A 19,513-nucleotide genomic window follows, 5' to 3' on the forward strand; every position below is an offset into this window, starting at 1 on the left:
CACCAAATTAAACATCCTCTTCACCATCTCCACCATACTTAACATGCTCTCCACCATATTTAACACCATCTCCATCATTTCCACCATATATAACACCATCTCCATCATTTCCACTATATTTGACATCATTCCCATCATCTCCACCATATTTAACATCATCTCCATGCTCTCCACCATATTTAACACCATCCCCATCATCTCCACCATACTTAACATCATCTCCACCATATTTAACATCATCTCCATCATTTCCACCATATTTAACATCATCTCCACCATATTTAACATCATCTCCATGCTCTCCACCATATTTAACACCATCTCCATCATCTCCACCTTACTTAACATGCTCTCCACCATATTTAACACCATCTCCATCATTTCCACCATACTTAACATCATCTCCACTATATTTGACATCATCTCCATCATCTCCACCATATTTAACATAATTTCCACCATATTTAACATCATCCCCAATATCTCCACCATACTTAACATCATCTCCATGCTCTTCACCATATTTAACACCATCCCCATCATCTCCTTCCTCCCCCCCATCACCTCACCCATGTCATCTACAGTATAATGTTCTAGTCTGTACGGTTCTTCAGCAGATTATTATGGGGTCACTCAGGGTAAGATTATAGTCTTCTGCCTCTTTTAATGACCCAAGACCGTCTTCCTGCTCACGCAGTCACAGAATTAAACGTTAAATTGTGGCTCACACTTAAGTTTCTAAAATAGAGAGGGAATTTTTTCCTGCTCGCTCGTTGCGTAACTGAACATTAGCAGATTTCCCTGCTGTTCTTTCACTACAGCATACCACGTACGGGTTTGTCATTTACACATTCTTTCCACGTTCGTTGTCTCTGAGCTATTTCTCTCTCTCTTTCTCTCTCTCTCTCTTCCTCTCTCTCTCTCTCTCTCTCTCCTTTTTCTTTTAAATTCTGCTAAAAATACACGCTGGTGACATCGATCAAAGAGACAGAGCGAGGTGGAGAAGGAATGAGGAACGAGAAGGTGGTGCAGACCTGGTCTTTGCTTGTATAGTGTGTGTGTGTGTGTGTGTGTGTGTGTCAGGAAGCCAGTTGCAGTCCCGGCCTTGGCATCAGGGCTGTTCAGCTCTTAGGGACAGCAGGTGTTACTGATTTAAAGTGTAACATAGAAGATTATATAAAGAGCCGGCGTGCCAGAGCGTCTGGAATAGCGCTGTGATGAAGAATGAAAGCGAGGGTGAGATTTTAGTGAGAAGGATTTCTTTATTTCTTTTTTTATTATGAAGTCTCTCAGTTCTGTCACTTAGAACGTTTGCATGTGCTCTGTGTAAAACAACACTGCTGTAAAACTTTATAAACACCCAGAACTTCATTCTGATCAGTTTCTGCGTGATTACGGTTACGAATATCGGCCGTGAAAAATACTCGCTTCTGATTGGTGGGTTTGTGTGTATGCATTAACCACATTCAGAGTTTCTCTCAATTTGTTGTGTCACGTGTACATGCGGCCATGTGGGGGTGTGTGTATATGTACGTGTGGCTGTGTGTGTGTACGCATTTTAGACATGTGTGAGTATATTTGTTTGTAGGTGTGTGTGTGTGTGTGTGTAGGTGTGTGAGTATATGCGTGTGTAGGTGTGTGAGTATATGCGTGTGTGTCGGTGTAGGTGTGTGAGTATATGCCTGTGTAGGTGTGTGTGTGTAGGTGTGTGTGGCTATGCGTGTATGTGAGAGTAAATATGTGCGTGTGTGAGTAGGTGTGTAGGTGTGTGAGTATATGCATGTGTAGGTGTGTGTGTGTAGGTGTGTGAGTATATGCCTGTGTAGGTGTGTGTGTGTAGGTGTGTGTGGCTATGCGTGTGTATGTGTGAGTAAATATGTGCGTGTGTGAGTAGGTGTGTAGGTGTGTGAGTATATGCATGTGTAGGTGCGTGTGAGTATGTGTGTGTAAGTGTGTAGGTGTGTGTGTAGGTGTGTGTGAGTATATGCATGTGTAGGTGTGTGTGAGTAAGTGTGTGTGTAGGTGGATGACACTGTCGTGTTACTAATAGTCTCTTTATACAGGATTTTTTTCCTAATCTTCGAGCTGTTCAGATGTTCTTGTTCCTGACTGAGAACCTTCTGGAACCTTCTGCTTCTGTGACATATCCTCAGCATGTCCTCCTCAAGGCTCGATGTTTAGTCCGTTCCGAGTTGTTTTCTGCTCACCGCAGCTGTAAAGAGTGATTGAGTTAATATGTCCTTCTCCTCTGATGTCCCTCATCAACTCTAGACACTCTGTCCTGCCTAGCTGGCACCAACACCAGATAAAATCACAGAGATCTTGACACAGACTTGTCCACAGTCTGATGATTGATGTGATCATTAACTGAAGCTCTTAAATTAAAAAGCTGCATGAATGTACAGGTGTTTGTAATAAAGTGTGTTTACAGGGTGTGAGTATGAACATGTTAGCCATCTTTTAGTGTCGGCTAACTAGATCCTTAAATCTGGTCATTTGTCCATAGTAACGTCAGGGGATTTATACTGGGCTTTATATGTTTATATTTATGTTTATATTTATGTGTTTATATTTATATGTTTATATTTATGTTTGTATTTATGTTTATATTTATATGTTTATATTTATGTTTATATTTATGTTTGTATTTATGTTTATATTTATATGTTTATATTTATGTTTATATTATATTTATGTTTACATTTATATGTTTATATTTATATGTTTATATTTATGTTTGTATTTATGTTTATATTTATATTTATATGTTTATATTTATTTTTTATTATTTAAAAAATAATTATAATTTTTTTTACCTCTTATAAGTATTGTACATAGCTACAACTGTGTAAATGATCATGTTTATAATTAATTACTAATTACATTATAACTAATTAGTGTGTGTGTGTGTGTGTGTGTGTGTTTCAGGTTTATTGAATACGGTGAGTATAAAGGAAATTACTACGGAACGAGTCTGGACTCAGTCCGCTCCGTTATCGCCAAAAACAAGGTGTGCCTTCTGGATGTGCAGCCTCATGTGAGTGACACACACACACACACACACACACACACACACACACACACCTCCACGTGACATTTTTAAACCTACAGGTAATATTTCGCTCCTTTGTTCCATAACTGGCAACCTCTATTTCCTCTCAAAGATCAAAACCCATTCATCTCACACACACACACACACACACACACACACACACACACACACACACACACACACACACACACACACACCAGTGTGACTATTCCTCACATCAGAGCCACGTGTTACAAAGAGCAGGTCTGAGTAGAATCTAGACAATCTGTCACTTTATCACTCACTCACACACACACACACACACATACTCGCTCACTAAACACAACAACATACAGAACACAACACAAACCCTACACAACAACATACAGAATGCAACAACATACAGAACACAACATGCAGAACACAACACAACCCTACACAATGAAACAACACCACCACAACAAAAAAGAACACAACAACATTCAGAACACAACACAACCCTAGACAATGACGCAATGAAACACCACCACAACAAAAAAGAACACACCAACAAAACAAAAAAGAACCCAATAACATGACACCTCCACAAGACATAACAAAAGAACACACACAACACAACAATGCTACCAAAAAAAACACAACACAATAAAACAACACAATAACACAACACCCCAGAACTTCCCTGTTAGGACTGACTGTATTAACACAAATGTTCTCTGTTACAATCTCTCTCTCTCTCTCTCTCTCTCTCTCTCTCTCTCTCACTCTGACACACACACACACATGTATGTAGTTGTGTAGGGTTGTGTTGTGTTCTGTATGTTGTGTAGGGTTGTGTTGTGTTCTGTATGTTGTTGTGTAGGTTTGTGTTGTGTTGTGTTGTGTAGTGTAGGGTTGTGTTGTGTTGTGTTTTGTATGTTGTGTAGGGTTTGTGTTTTGTTCTGTATGTTGTTGTGTAGGGTTGTGTTGTGTTGTGTAGGGTTGTGTTGTGTTGTGTTCTGTATGTCATTGTGTTTTGTTCTGTATGTTGTTGTGTAGGGTTGTGTTGTGTAGGGTTGTGTTGTGTTCTGTATGTCATTGGGTTGTGTTCTGTATGTTGTGTAGGGTTGTGTTGTGTTCTGTATGTCATTGTGTTTTGTTCTGTATGTCATTGTGTTTTGTTCTGTATGTTGTTGTGTAGGGTTGTGTTGTGTTGTGTAGGGTTGTGTTGTGTTGTGTATGTCATTGGGTTGTGTTCTGTATGTTGTGTAGCATTGTGTTGTGTTGTTGTGTTGCATGCTTGTTGTTTTAGCTTTTTCATGTTGTCACAGTTTCATTTGTTTGATCTTAACTACAGAAAATGAATCTCAGGCTGAACCTGTGAGAGCTTCAGTAGTGTTGGTGGTCCAGAGCTCTGGTCTCTGTCAGACACACACACACACACACACACACACACACACACACACACACACACAGTGATCTGCTGCGTGTGTTCTGCTCCTCTCAGTCTGTCTCCTGTGTCTCATGCTGGATAAATCAGGAGGATCTTCTGAGGTTCTTCTCGTCCTGATGTCACGTCAGTTCAGCGCTCAGTGTGAGCGAGCCGCTGTGTTGTGTGTGTAAATGTAATGGTGACTAATGACAATAGTGCACACGGGGATAGATATCAGGCTCCATTACAACGCTGTGATTGATGATGTTTTGATGACTCGCTGATTTTAATTTATTTATTTATTTACTTTTCTTCTTCTTTCCTCTCTCAGTGTCTGAAGCACCTTCGCACGGCCGAGTTTAAACCCTACGTGGTGTTCGTCAAGCCTCCGTCCATCCAGCGTTTAAGAGAGACCAGGAAGAACACTAAATCTGTCTCAGGGAAAGGAGACAAGGACATGTCCAAGGCCTTAACGGTGAGCCACCGTTCTCCTCACGTCTCCTCGCGTCTCTCGTCTCCTCACGTCTCCTCGCGTCTCTCGTCTCCTCATTTCTCCTCACGTCTCTCGTCTCCTCACATTTCTCGTCTCCTCATTTCTCCTCCTTTTTTAATAGGAGTTTTATCTTCCTCTAAACTAAAACACACACACACATACACATACACACACACACACACATTAAGATAATATATTAAAATATCACTTTTTTATTTCTCACTTTTTCATTTTCTCGTTTATTTATGTATTTAAAACATTTATCTTTATTATATATACTTTTTTATTTTGTATAATTATTCATTTAACTTTATTGTCCAGTGGTTTATTTTTTTCTTCCAAATGTTTTTCATGTTTTTTTTAAATTTGTTTATGAACGTGTGTGCGTGCGTGCGTGCGTGTGGTGTGTGTGTGTGTGTGCGCGCGTGTGTGTGTGTGCGCGTGTGCAGTGTGTGTGTGCGCGCGCGCGTGTGTGTGAGCGCGCATGGTATCACGATGTAAATCTGAACTCTTACTTCATCCACGAGACACATTAAAGTAATTACCATATACACACACTTTAGCAGTTTTGAGTGTGTGTGTTAAGTGTGTGTGATATGAACGATGAGGAAGTTCACACACGTCACACACACTGAGCTCACACACCGGGATACTGTGACATCACATTAAACCCTGCTGACAGAGGTGTGCTTGCATGTTAGTTCAGTAAACTAGCTTTCACTGTCTATAAAACAGCTGCGTGTCCTCGTTTTACTACCACACACACACACACACACACACACACACACACACACTCTCTCTCTCGACAGAGGCAGCAGCAGCAGCACACCAGAGGAATGTTCTCTCAGAGGAGATCTCACAGATCACAGACGCTGACGGTGTTAAAATCGCACACATCCGTCTTCTCGCTGGAATGAATGAAAAACCTTGTTTGATGCGAGAGTCAGGCGGAGATGCGAGAGTCAGGCAGAGATGCGAGAGTCAGGCGGGTTTCGATCCCGAGCCGCGCTCTATCTCTTTTCCAGAGAAATACCTCCAGCCTGTCTGTTGGAGCAATAAGGGGAGAGAAATGAGCGTCACACTCTCGAACAAAAACAGGCCTCTCATTGTTCCTCGCTCTCAGACTCCTGCTGCATTGTTCTCAGCTTTTATGTCTTTTTGTAATCCGTCACCTTTACGCTGTTTTTTTTTTTTTTTTATTATTAATTCTTTAACATATAACACGTTGAAGTCCTCGGCGTCACGAAGCCCGAGGAATCGTAACGAGCGAACGCTCAAAAATCTGTTTTATTGTCTGCCGTGTAAAAGACTTAAAGTGAATTTAAAGCGGTGACACGAAGCGAAGCTACAGGAGAGAAGAAGAAGAAGAAAAAAAGATCTGGGATTAAGTGACTCTGGGAATATAAACGCAGGAACCTTTTGCTGAACCTCGTCTGTCCTTTTTAAAGGGGTTTAACGCAGAGGGCAGGTGCACTTTATAGCAATCAATAAAAAAAGCGATTTTCCATCAAGCGCCTGATGGAGAGATAGGGGAAAGATGAAAATATATTGAGGAAACCTCAATCCTCCTGAGAGCACGACTCGAGGAAGCTGAAGGAGGGGTGTGTGTGTGTGTGTGTGTGTGTGTGTGTGTGTGTGTTAGCGTTACACGTCTGCATCACATCGGGTCATCTGGGTCTTTTCCGTTCAACAAGCAACGAATTGAATAAAGCAGTGACCCAGAGCTCAGTGAAGACAAAGCGGAGCCGACAAACAGCAGCATCCAGACGTTCGTGCTAGTTTTAGTAGCCGATTTAAAAACGTGCACGTGTAAAAATATACACGTGTCAAATTCACTTTAAACGTTTATATACGTTATGTTCTGGTTGCTCACGATTCACAAACACGCTCGTGACGATTAAGCAGACGGGAAATATTAATAGAATCAGCCGTAAGAAAACTATAGGAACGTTTTATCTTTTTTTTTTTTGCTGAAAATTATTTTCATTTCAAATTTTTCCTCATCTTTTTCCCTGAGCGTAATTCCTGATTATTATCCGGAGTATTTTATTTATATAGAAAATATAGAAAATTATTTTTTATACTTTTTAATTTATTTTTTCCCTCCTTTTGTTTAAAGTTTTTATTACATTTGTTTTATTTTTTTAATTAATATTAAGCTGATTTATATTTCTTATTTATATGATTTAAAATTTCAGTTTTTTGTCTTTTTTCTTCTGCTTGTTTCACTAATACGTGTGTGTGTGTGTGTGTGTGTGTGTGTGTGTGTGTGTGTGTGTGTGTGTGTGTGTAAGCGGTGATTATAGGTGAACATTGTCTCTCCGTCTTCAGGTGTAACTCTTAGCTGTTGATCTTTTCTGCTCTCTGATTGTTTTCTGATGTGTAGGTCAGTGTAGAGACTTTACAGTGTTGTAATATGCAACAACAGTCTGAAGTTTCTCTTGCGGATGTGTGAGAGTGACAGAGACACGAGAGAGAGACATAGCTACGTGTGAGACATGCAGAGAGATGTGTGAGAGGGACACAGAGAGACGTGTGAGAGAGGCGGACAGACATGTAAGAGAGAGACACACACAGAGAGAGACGTGTGAGAGGGACACAGAGAGAGACGTGTGAGAGAGACAGACCGAGAGAGACGGACAGACAAAGACGTGTGAGAGAGATGGACAGACATGTAAGAGACAGACACAGAGAGAGACAAACAGACAGAGACGTGTGAGAGAGGGAGAAATGTCTGAGACAGAGATGTGATAGAAAGAGAGAGATGTTAGAGAGACATACAGATGAGAGAGACCTGAGGAAGAGAGAGATGTGAGAGAGATGAGAGATTTGGGAGAGAGGATGTGAGAGGAAAAGTTTATCACTTGGCACATCTTTTTGTCTGTCTGTCTGTCTCTGTCTGTCTGTCTGAACGTCTGTCTGTCTGTCCATCTGAACGTCTGTTCTTGGTTGACTCTTTATGCCTTTGGCAGTATGTAACCCCACATCTCTGTCTCATCTGCGGCTCCGGGGTTTTCAGCTAGTAAAAAAACCTGCGCTAAATCAGTAAAGCCACTCAAACCGTGCCATGTTCTCAGAGAAGGCACTAAAACCTGGTCACACAAACACTCGAGTCTGAGCCGCCAGACCGGAGAGCGAAGGATCGGGGAAGTCTGCACAGGCCTGATGCCAAACACACACCACCATCAGCTTTGGGTGAGGATGAAGATGAGGATGAGCAGATAGCGGCCATGTATCTGTCGGACTCATCTATAGCTCTGGAGCCAGCTGTATGTTTTTGTAGGCTCAGGGCTGGTTATTAAAGCTCTGTGTGTGTGTGTGTGTGTGTGTGTGTGTGTGTGTGTGTGTGTGTGTGTGTGTGTCTGGGTTGTTCATCGTCTAATGTGGGTTTGAATCCATTATGCATTCAGATGTGCAGCGCTGCAGTAAACGTGTGGTGAAGCCTCATCATTTTCCAGCAGCTCTGCTCGACCATCTCACAGCCAGACCTCAGACTATAACAGGAGCACACTTCACTAAAACATTATACACCAACGTTAGACTTTTATCAGTCCATCCATCTATCCATCCATCCATCCATCCATCCATTGTACATATTTTTTGCGATTCTGCCTTTTAAGCAGATTTTATTGAGTCAGTTATTTTATGATGCGTTCTGAAGGAGTTCATGAAAATTCCACAGCTTGGATTGTGCCAGACTTCACTTTCCAGTGCAGCAGAACTTCACGTTCCAGCGCCACCAATCCTGAAGTTCTGCTGCGCTGGAGCGTGAAGTTCTGCTGCGCTGGAGCGTGAAGTTCTGCTGCGCTGGAGCGTGAAGTTCTGATGGTTCTTCAGCAGATTTAGCTGAAGTGAAGTTAAACTGATGTTCTTGTATATCCTAACTGAGAGAGTATTATTTATCTGCTGGGTTTTATTTTGGCCTGTACGCCTCTGCTCTCTAACTCACATTAAGGTGTGTGTGTGTGTGTGTGTGTGTGTGTGTTTTACAGTAACCTTGGGTATGAGAAATTTAATAAAATGAAAATTGTCTTAATTGTCATCTTCTCTTCCTCTCTGTTGTCTCCTCCTCCTCCTTCGTCTCCTCCTCCTCCTCCTTCGTCATTGTCTTCTCCTCCTCTTCTGTCATCTTCTCCTCCTCTTCTGTCGTCTTCTCCTCCTCCGTCATCGCCATCTTCTCTTCCTCCTCCGTCTTCGCCGCCGCCTCCTCCGTCTTTTTCTCCTCTTCCCCAGTCTTCTCCTCCTCCTCCGTCTTCTCCTCCTCCTCCGTCTTCTCCTCCTCCTCCGTCTTCTTCTCCTCCTCCTCCGTCTTCGCCGCCGCCTCCTCTGTCTTTTTCTCCTCCTCCTCCGTCTTCGCCGCCGCCTCCTCCGTCTTCTTCTCCTCCTCCTCCGTCTTCGCCGCCGCCTCCTCTGTCTTTTTCTCCTCCTCCTCCGTCTTCGCCGCCGCCTCCTCCTCCTCCTCCGTCTTTTTCTCCTCTTCCCCAGTCTTCTCCTCTTCCTCAGTCTTCTCCTCCTCCTCCTCCTCCTCCTCCTCCTCCTCCTTCTCTGTCTTTGTCTTCTTCACCTCCTTCTTCTGTTTCTTCTTTTCTTCCTCCTCCTTCTTATATGTCTAATGATATTTCTTTCTCATCACTTAAAGTGGTTCAGTAAGTAATTGAAGTGAAGTGAAACATCCGTTCCACAGTAATGTCATTAAAATATTGTTCGTTAACAATAATCTCTTGTTTTTTTTAATTACTTTGTAATTACTCAATTACTTAATTGTTCCCTTTAACGTCGTGGAACATCCATGAGATGAGTTCATCAGCCGCTTTTTATTCTCTCTGCCAAAGTTAATCAGATTAAAACAAAATCATGTTAAATATCATTTACGTTATTTACTGTGAAGACATTAAACTCTTCTGCTGCTCATTAATCAGGACACATTCACATTAATTTGTGAATCGACTCACTGTCTCCTTCCTCCTGCATTAGGGGTCAATAAAATCACTGATGGTTATTAAATAATGCAAAGTTTATTCATCAGTGGAAACAGAAGCAGATTAGAGGACAGGATGCATTGTGTATTGCCTAAAAAAACGTCCCACCATGGAACTACACACACAAGTTATAAAGGTCAAAGAGAAAAAAGTCCTCTGAACACAAACAGCTCAGTAGATACAGTCAGGAGACTAAACACCGAACATCACAGAAGTGTGTGTCGTAGCGAGGGGGAAATACGACACACTGAAGTCTGATACAGAGGAACCAACGTCTGGTCGACTACAGGACAAAGTTAAAAAGAGCAAAAAAGATGAGAAAGCTGTGAAAGATACCAGAGCTGAACTTTTTTCCTCACCGACGTGAAAGCGTGAGACGAGCCGTTATTTAAAGAGGTCACGCGCCGGATTTATCCAATCAGGATGTAGATACGTGAATATGTAAATAAGAAGAAGGTTGCAGCAGGTTTAGGAATGTAGAGTGTAGAGAAACATCAGATTGTGAAGAGCCAGGATTCAGTGTTAGCTCTTTATTAAGTTTATGGATGACACGACTGTGGTGGGTCTCATTAGCAACAAAGATGAGACGCTACAGGAGCGAGGTGAGACGCCTGGCCGGGTGGTGCAGTGACAATAATCTCTCTCTGAACGTGAAGAAGACGAAGGAGATTGTTGTCGACTTCAGGAGAGCGCACACTCGGCATGCTCCACTGACCATCAACGGTGCGACTGTGGAGAGAGTGAGCAGCACCAAGTTGTTGGGTGTGAACATCACATCACACAGGAACTCTCCTGGACTGAAAACGCAGCAGCACTGGCCGAGAAATCACAGCAGCGTCTCTGCTTCCTCCGCAAACTGAGAGGAGCCAGAGCGACACCACCCATCATGCACACCTTCTACAGAGGAACTATGGAGAGTATTCTATTGAGCTGCATCACTGTGTGGTACGGTGCCTGCAACGCATCCTGCCAGAAGACGCTACAGTGCACAGTGAGAGCAGCTGAGAAGATTATTTGTGTCTCTCTCCCCTCCCCTCCCCTCCCTCTAGGACATTTATGAAAGTCCCACACATGCAACACACAGCTTCTTCAGTCTGCCGCCATCAGGGAGGAGACTGCGGAGTCTCCGGTCCAGGACCAACAGATCTACTCGCTCCCGAACTTGCCTCCACTTCTCTTTTCTGCCCCGGGCACCACAGATCTATGAACCCACCCCACCCCTCCAGATCCCACATCCCCAGGTCCTTCCACTCCCCCCTCCCACTAACATACGATGACATGCACCAGTCACTTTGTGTAACATTGGTCTGCTCATTTGCACTTTATCTGCCATGTGTCTTTCGCTGTTTTTTTTTTTTTTATTTCTATTGTTAGTATTATCTGTATACACCTTGGGACTGAGAGTAACACAACTTCAATTCTCTGTATGTACTGTACATGTGGAAGAGTTGACCATATAAGAAAAACTTGATCTTGAGCAGTGTGAAACCTCAGACTACGTAAACCATCGTGTTTAGACCAGTTTATATTCACACAGGGACACAGTTCAGTACTGAATATATTTTTTCTGTTTGTCGATCAGGACGAAGACTTTGAGGAGATGATCAGCGCTGCTCGGCTGATGGAGAATCAGTACAGTCATCTCTTTGACCTGGTGCTCGTGAACGATGACCTTGCGTCTGCGTCCGGGGAGCTGAAGCGGGCGCTGAGGAAGGTGGAGACGGAGACGCACTGGGTTCCGATCAGCTGGACGCACTCCTGAGGAACGCCATGGGACAGAAAATGCACGGCGTTTTTAAAAATAAACAAGAGAAGGAAGACAAAGGAAGAAGGAGAAGAGATTTTTTTTTTAAGCTGACCGAACTTTCCTTTAGCCTAAATCTGGTGACGGGGACGGTTCAGGGGGGGACTTTAACGGCGCTCTGACAATTTTATGAGCTCCTGCGACACTAAAAGAAGGAATTTTGGGTTTGTTTTTGTGTGTTCTCGGTCAGCTCGGCTGGACTCGGAGCGAAGTGTCAGCGAAATTGCACTCAGAACATCGTTAAACATGGGATCGTTTAGCGCAGCTGTCGAAGTGTGTGTTTACTTGACAGCCAGTCAGGCGGTTGTGCAGCATGTGATTTTAACTTTAATTTATAAACACCAAAGGGATGAGTTTCTTTTTTTTCTTCAGGCCGACTACATTTTTTGCCGGATTTTGGGAAGTCTTAAATTGTGATTCCTTTTTTAAACCACACAATGCCTAGGAATGAGCTCCTCTTGTGTTCCTCTATTTAACTAGAAAAGTAATATATTTTAATGATGTTCTGAGGTTTGTGTACTTTTTATAAACTAAAGTAACCTCCTGACTTTTCGGTTCTGACCCTTTTGGATCCGACACACATACAGGTGATGGGTTTATATTTATAAATCTCTCTCTTATCCCAGGTACACGTCATCTCCACCTCATTAAAGTGTAAAACCGTCCTGCCTTCGTCTTTTCCTTTCATTCTCGATAAACAGAGAGATTTATTTCTGTCTGATGTTCACAAATTTTTTGCACCTGCCGTTTAACAATATTGCCAATTTATTCACGCATGTCGTTTATTTAAATATTCCTTTAAATGTCTTAAAATCTCTTAGCTTTAACTAGCATGCTAGTACACAAACTCATCTCAACGGAAGTATTTAACAGAAGCCAAACGTAGCCGTCGAAAAGCTGATGTTGCCATAGCAACTGCGCTTTTGTTATGTAGCTAGCTAGCTAGCTTAGATTGCGGATTCCTACGCTAAACGTTTTCAGCCACTGGACCTCCAGACCAGTTTTGTACAGAAGTACTGAGAATTTATTTGAGATTTATTTAAGCCTTAAACCTTACAAGTGCATTTCTATTTCCTGTTTTAAAAAAAATCCTACAAACAGAACTAATTTTTTTTTTTGGTAAACATTAATATGCAAATTTTACATTGTAGCTTTAGATCACGGGGGTCACGGTGGCTTAGTGGTTAGCACGTTCGCCTCACACCTCCAGGGTTGGGGGTTCGATTCCCGCCTCCGTCTTGTGTGTGTGGAGTTTGCATGTTCTCCCCGTGCCTCGGGGGTTTCCTCCGGGTACTCCGGTTTCCTCCCCCGGTCCAAAGACATGCATGGTAGGTTGATTGGCATCTCTGGAAAATTGTCCGTAGTGTGTGATTGTGTGAGTGAATGAGAGAGTGTGTGTGTGTGCCCTGCGATGGGTTGGCACTCCGTCCAGGGTGTATCCTGCCTTGATGCCCGATGACGCCTGAGATAGGCACAGGCTCCCCGTGACCCGAGGTAGTTCAGATAAGCGGTAGAAAATGAGAGAGAGAGATGAGAGAGCTTTAGATCACTAACGTTAGCTAGCATGCGAGTTAACTAGCTCGTGTTTAAGTGAGATCCAAATATAGAAATACAGTATAGTCTTACTGTAACTATAGCAACCGATTTAGCTAAAATTAAAATGATTATTGATAAGATGATCTAGCCAGCCTCAATTGACGTTTCTGCAGCTAAATTTGCTAATTAATCATTAAGTATTTTATATATTGCTAGTAGAGTATTATTTAATATAATAAATGTTCCACCCAAAACCTCAAATATTTACATAAAACACCAGACTGGTTTGTAGAATTTACAAAATATCCAAGTTTTTTTTTTTTTTTTCTTTTAAATATGTGAGCTAGCTTAAAAACAGTTCTATGTAGGATAACTGTTCATGTTGAGTTTTTATGCTAGCATCCTGGTCTTAGTAGATTTACAGACATTCGCAGCATGACATCGGTAGGTTTATGCTAATTAATTAAGAGTCTTGATGAGAGTTACAAGGAAATCAGTCGATCCTTTTTCTGGGAAAATAGATGCTTAGCGGTTAAGTTCCAATGTGGCTACAGTCATTAACCAATCAGCACTAAACTTCTGCAAAGCTACACACCTGATTGTTCAGCGAGTGAAAGTCAACATTACACTACATTCAGGTAGTGTGTTTTTTTTATTTTTTTTATTATTTTTAATGATGTGACATTAAAAACGATTTTATTTTGAGTTTTTGTGCAGCGGGATTTAAAGCAATTAGCATCGTGTTAAGGCTAAAACACAACAGAACAGCTTCACTACAGCATTTGGCCAACAGTTTTTATTGATTACGTGACAACATTAACACTATGTTTAACGGCAGTAAAACAAGTTCGTTCCTGTTCTCGTGTATCGTAGAAGTTGATGTTCTTTCACTCAGCAGCCTTGAATTTATTCTCTTTTAATATTAAAGGTGAGGTCTCTGATGTTTGAAAGCCAATGTTGAGACACAAAATCGCCAAAACAAACACGCCCCTAACACAAACGGGTCCCACCCCTGTATCGATAGCTCCGCCCACACATACATACGTAACCCAGGCAACTAATGGAAAGAAATGTGTCTTTATCATAGCTGAAGGGAAGAACAATACGATTGTAGATAAACAAACAAGCAAAAATGACACACAAGCATAATCATATAAAGGACAAAGACATATATTAGTTCTGTGTAACAAAACAAAACCAACGTTACTCACCTATCGAGAAGGAAAAAAGCGCCTCGGCGTCCCATCGCAGGCCTTCCTGCTCCTTCAGTTCTCTCCAGCGCTGGAAAGCTGATCCTATATTAACACGTCCTACTTCTTACCTTATCGTAAGTCTTTCTTCTCTTTCTTTCTTTGTTTTTATCCTCCATGTCAATGTTAAAACCGCTTTCTGCTAATGTCACACATGCGCACTGAACACTCTCTCCGCCCATATTGACAAGACACGCCCCTTTCTGTTCATTGGCTACACGTTAGTTTTGATTTTTATTTAGTTTGTCGTCCCGACTCAGTTTTCTGAAGCATTTTTCAAACAACGGAGACCCCACCTTTTTAATAAAAAAAACAAAACAAAGAAGTGTAACTGAGGATCCTGAAGATTATGTAAATCTTACTGTCTGTTACAAAGCGCTGACACTGGAGACTCCTTTCATAACCATTAAACACAAAACTACGTACCATCCTCAATACAAGTACCTGTGAACAAGCTGTTACTATAGAAACCGGCCTGATTTAGCAGGTTCTATGCTAATCGAGGGTTTGTTTGTGAGTTTTATGTTTAACCTGCGATTCAACACTGTTTTAGTAACTGAGTCTCACAAGGGATGAAGTGTTGAATGAAAGGTGAAGTGTTGAGAAAAAGGTGTTTGAGGTTAAAGACTGAAGCTTTTTTGTGACACATTTCAAGTTTAAAATCGAAATGAAATAGCAGAGTCGTGTCTGATTATCTGTCTTTAATCTAATTATAGAGGAAATCAGTTGAATTTGTGTATATATGAGATATGTTAGATTACATTGAGCTTACCTGTCTTGCTTTCGCGCTCACTTTTCTCTCTCTCTCTCTCTCTCTCTCTCTCTCTCTCTCTCTCTCTCTCTCTCTCTCTCTGTCTCTCTCTCGCTCTCTCTGTCTCTCTCTCTCTCTCTCTCTCTCTCTCTCTCTCTCGCTCTCTCTCTCTCTCTCTCTCTGTGTCTCTCTCTCTGTGTCTCTCTCTCTCTCACACTCTCTCGCTCTCTGTGTCTCTCTCTCTCTCACACTCTCTCTGTCTCTCTCGCTCTCTCTGTCTCTGTCTCTCTCTCTCTCTCAGTCTCTGTCTCTCTCTCTCTCAGTCTCTCTCTCTCTCTCTCTCTTTCTCTCTGTGTCTCTCTCTCTCTCTCTCTGTGTCTCTCTCTCTCTCTCTGTGTCTCTCTCTCTCTGTCTCTCTCTCTCTCTCTGTCTCTCTCTCTCTCTCTCTCTCTCTCTCTTTCTCTCTGTGTCTCTCTCTCTCTGTGTCTCTCTCTCTCTCTCTCTTTTTACCCACTACTTTCACACTTTCTCCTTTGCTGTGAAACCATTCCATCAGAATTGAGCATCTACATATTTATCTTTTCTCACACACACTCACACACACACAGACACACACACACAGCAGTGTAATAAAAAGCGATGCAGTCATGCACGGATAAATAATTAACCCGATTCTTTTGGAGCTCTGGCTTCCAGTGGGCTCTGTTTCTTCACTTACTGTTTTTTGGAGTTGAGTTTTGATCATGACTCACTGAACATGAGCTAATTCTCTTCCAGCAGGACATGAAATATGGACGAGTGAGTGCTCTGTGCTTCGGACGTCTCTTCACTCAGACCAGTCCCCAATTAAGTGGCTAAAAAACCTGTTTTTCTGTGTTTGGGGATGTTGATGGTTAATTCAGATGTGACATAGACAGGGGTCTCTCTCTCTCTCTCGCTCTCTCGCTCTCTCGCTCTCTCGCTCTCTCTCTCTCGCTCTCTCTCTCTCTCGCTCTCTGTCTGCTGGGCCCCTGAGCATGACCCTTAGCAGTCAAAATGCCGTCAATGTCATTTTTAACTGTACGCAAAATTACTTTGATTCAGCCTTCACACACATACAGCAAGGTTTTCTAGAAGCACAAAGAACACTCATCAGGTGTCTTTTGATGTTTTTAATCAATCATGTGGTATCTTTTGTCTGTATACATGTCTGTCTCTGTCTGTATACATGTCTGTCTCTGTCTGTATACATGTCTGTCTCTGTCTGTATACATGTCTGTCTCTGTCTGTATACATGTCTGTCTCTGTCTGTATACATGTCTGTCTCTGTCTGTATACATGTCTGTCTCTGTCTGTATACATGTGTTTGTCTGTGTCTGTATACATGTGTCTGTATACTTGTCTGTCTCTGTTGGTAAACATGTGTCTGTCTCTGTCTGTAAACATGTGTCTGTCTCTGTCTGTAAACATGTGTCTGTCTCTGTCTGTATACATCTCTGTCTCTGTTGGTATACATGTGTCTGTCTCTGTTGGTAAACGTGTCTGTCTCTGTTTATAAACATGTCTGTCTCTGTCTGTAAACATGTGTCTGTCTCTGTCTGTATACATCTCTGTCTCTGTTGGTATACATGTGTCTGTATCTGTTGGTAAACATGTCTGTCTGTTTGTAAACATGTGTCTGTCTCTGTCTGTAAACATGTGTCTGTCTCTGTCTGTAAACATGTGTCTGTCTCTGTCTGTAAACATGTGTCTGTCTCTGTCTGTAAACATGTGTCTGTCTCTGTCTGTATACATCTCTGTCTCTGTTGGTATACATGTGTCTGTATCTGTTGGTAAACATGTGTCTGTCTCTGTTTATAAACATGTGTCTGTCTCTGTTTATAAACATGTGTCTGTCTCTGTCTGTTTACATGTCTCTGTCTGTATACATCTCTGTCTCTGTTGGTATACATGTGTCTGTCTCTGTAAACATGTGTCTCTCTGTCTGTTTACATGTTTGTCTGTGTCTGTATACATGTGTCTGTCTCTGTCTGTATACATGTCTGTCTCTGTCTGTAAACGTGTCTGTCTCTGTCTGTTTAAATGTCTCTGTTTGTATACATGTGTCTGTCTCTGTTGGTATACATGTGTCTGTTTCTGTCTGTATACATGTATGTCTCTGTATACATGTGTCTGTCTGTATACATGTGTCTCTGTCTGTATACATGTGTCTGTCTCTGTCTCTCTGTATACATGTGTCTGTCTCACTGAATACATGAGTCTGTTTCTGTCTGTATACATGTCTGTCTTACTGTATACATGTGTCTGTGTCTGTATTCATGTGTCTGTCTGTGTCTGTATACGTGTCTGTATTCATGTGTCTGTGTCTGTATACATGTGTCTGTCTGTGTCTGTATACGTGTCTGTGTCTGTATTCATGTGTCTGTCTGTATTCATGTGTCTGTATGTGTCTGTATTCATGTATCTGTCTGTGTTTGTATACATGTGTCTCTGTCTGTATTCATGTGTCTGTCTGTATACATGTGTCTGTATACATGTGTCTCTCTGTCTCTTTGTACATGTCTGTCTCTCTGTATACACGTGTCTGTCTGTCTCTGTATACATGTGCCTGTCTCTCTGTATACACGTGTCTGTCTGTCTCTGTATACATGTGCCTGTCTCTCTGTATACACGTGTCTGTCTGTCTCTGTATACATGTGCCTGTCTCTCTGTATACACGTGTCTGTCTGTCTCTGTATACATGTGCCAGTCTGTCTGTCTCTGTATACATGTGCCTGTCTCCCTGTATACACGTGTCTGTCTGTCTCTGTATACATGTGCCTGTCTCTCTGTCTGCCTGACTTATGATCTGTAATCTTAGTTTCTCGTTCTTCTTCCTCTTCTTGATAACCTCACATCTTAACACGTGGAATAAAACAGGAAGTGCTCGTCCTCCTCTTCTCTGTACCGATGCTCTCTCTGATGGTTCAGACGTTGCTCTCGTGGCCGTGTCCTGACTGAGAGAGGATGGTTTCTGCAGAGAGGAGCTGGAGGTGGGAGCGTGGGTGGAGCAGCCGAGGTTAAAGGGTCTCCACGGCACTGAAGTTTGATATTCCTCCTGAAGAGACCCCTGAGGAACACAATCATTCTGCAGCCGAGCCGTGGCCTGGCCTCACACTTCTCTCTTCAGACCTGCTTTTGTTTTTATTTCTCCGTCTCTCCATTCGTCCCTCACTTATCGCTCTTTAAATCACTTGCTTATTTCCACATTTCTCTCTCTCTCTCTCTCTCTCTCTCTCTCAAGCTCATGATTATTTTTTCTTTTATTACTATTATACGAGAAAAACAGGACGATCGTGCGAAAGAGAACGCAAGAAAAACGACACGCGGCACGTTCTCTTACACACTTGTACTCGTATAACTGGAAAAAGACAAAATAATGAGAGTGTGTGCGAGAGACGGACATAAAATCTAGTGAGATGAATAAATATGAAATTAGCACAAAGTTCAGGTGTCTGTGAGGCCCTCAGGAAATAATGCAGCTTTTTTTCCTCGTCACTCTGTAATTATTTTACAAGGTCAACTCTTTCATCACACATCCCATTTTTGTTATCCTGGTTTTTTTTCCCCGTTTTTTTTTTTCTTTTATATACTTTTCACTTTTTGTTTTCTTTTTACATAACGACTCCTCGCTCCTCGTTTCACCACCCACACAAGCACAGAAGGTAAATTAATGCAAAGATAAAAAATGCAAATAAAAACAAAAATCCTTTAAATAAATTTCTAATAAAAACCAGGTAAAAAAAAAAAACAGGTATTCAAGTAAAAGAAACAAAAAAGAAAATGGATTATTTTTCTAAAAGCTGTAAAAATTGTATAGGAAATAAATTATTGAACAAAAAACTATGCAAAAATTAAAATTTGTTTTTTAAATAATTGAAATCATAAACGTGTAAAATGTGTCGTAATTTGAGGTATGTGATTAAATCATTTAATTATTATGATAAAGTGATAAGGTCCCGGTGTGACGCAGAGTCGGAGGAAATAACAGGAGACGTGAACAGAACGCAGATGTATAAAGAACATCGGTGTTGAGTTGTGAGTTGAAAGGGCCTCGAGAGCGTCCGGCTAACCGCCTGCTAATGTCAGTCTGTGTCCGTCCTGTTTTCTTAAACTTTCCCTCACTGCTCTCACAGGAACCCTTTAGCTCCCGGAGGCAGCAATGCTAATTACCTAGCCAGAACAAATCTCTCACACACACACACACACACACACAGCCAACATAGACAGCATGAAGGCT

General features: G+C 41.8%; 1 protein-coding gene across 2 annotated transcripts in view; it reads left to right on the top strand.

Moving 5' to 3' along the window:
- Positions 1-12,383, top strand: part of mpp7a (MAGUK p55 scaffold protein 7a) — a 106,985-nt gene extending 94,602 nt beyond the window's left edge. For both annotated transcript variants that reach the window (XM_060893865.1, XM_060893856.1), the window contains 3 exons: positions 2,929-3,037; positions 4,774-4,917; positions 11,497-12,383. In XM_060893865.1, coding sequence (XP_060749848.1) covers positions 2,929-3,037; positions 4,774-4,917; positions 11,497-11,676 — 433 coding nt within the window. In that variant the 3' untranslated portion in view covers positions 11,677-12,383. The remainder of the gene's footprint in view (positions 1-2,928; positions 3,038-4,773; positions 4,918-11,496) is intronic.
- Positions 12,384-19,513: the final 7,130 nt, after the last annotated feature.

This window comes from Tachysurus vachellii, chromosome 2, assembly GCF_030014155.1.
Source record: "Tachysurus vachellii isolate PV-2020 chromosome 2, HZAU_Pvac_v1, whole genome shotgun sequence".
Lineage (NCBI taxonomy): Eukaryota > Metazoa > Chordata > Actinopteri > Siluriformes > Bagridae > Tachysurus > Tachysurus vachellii.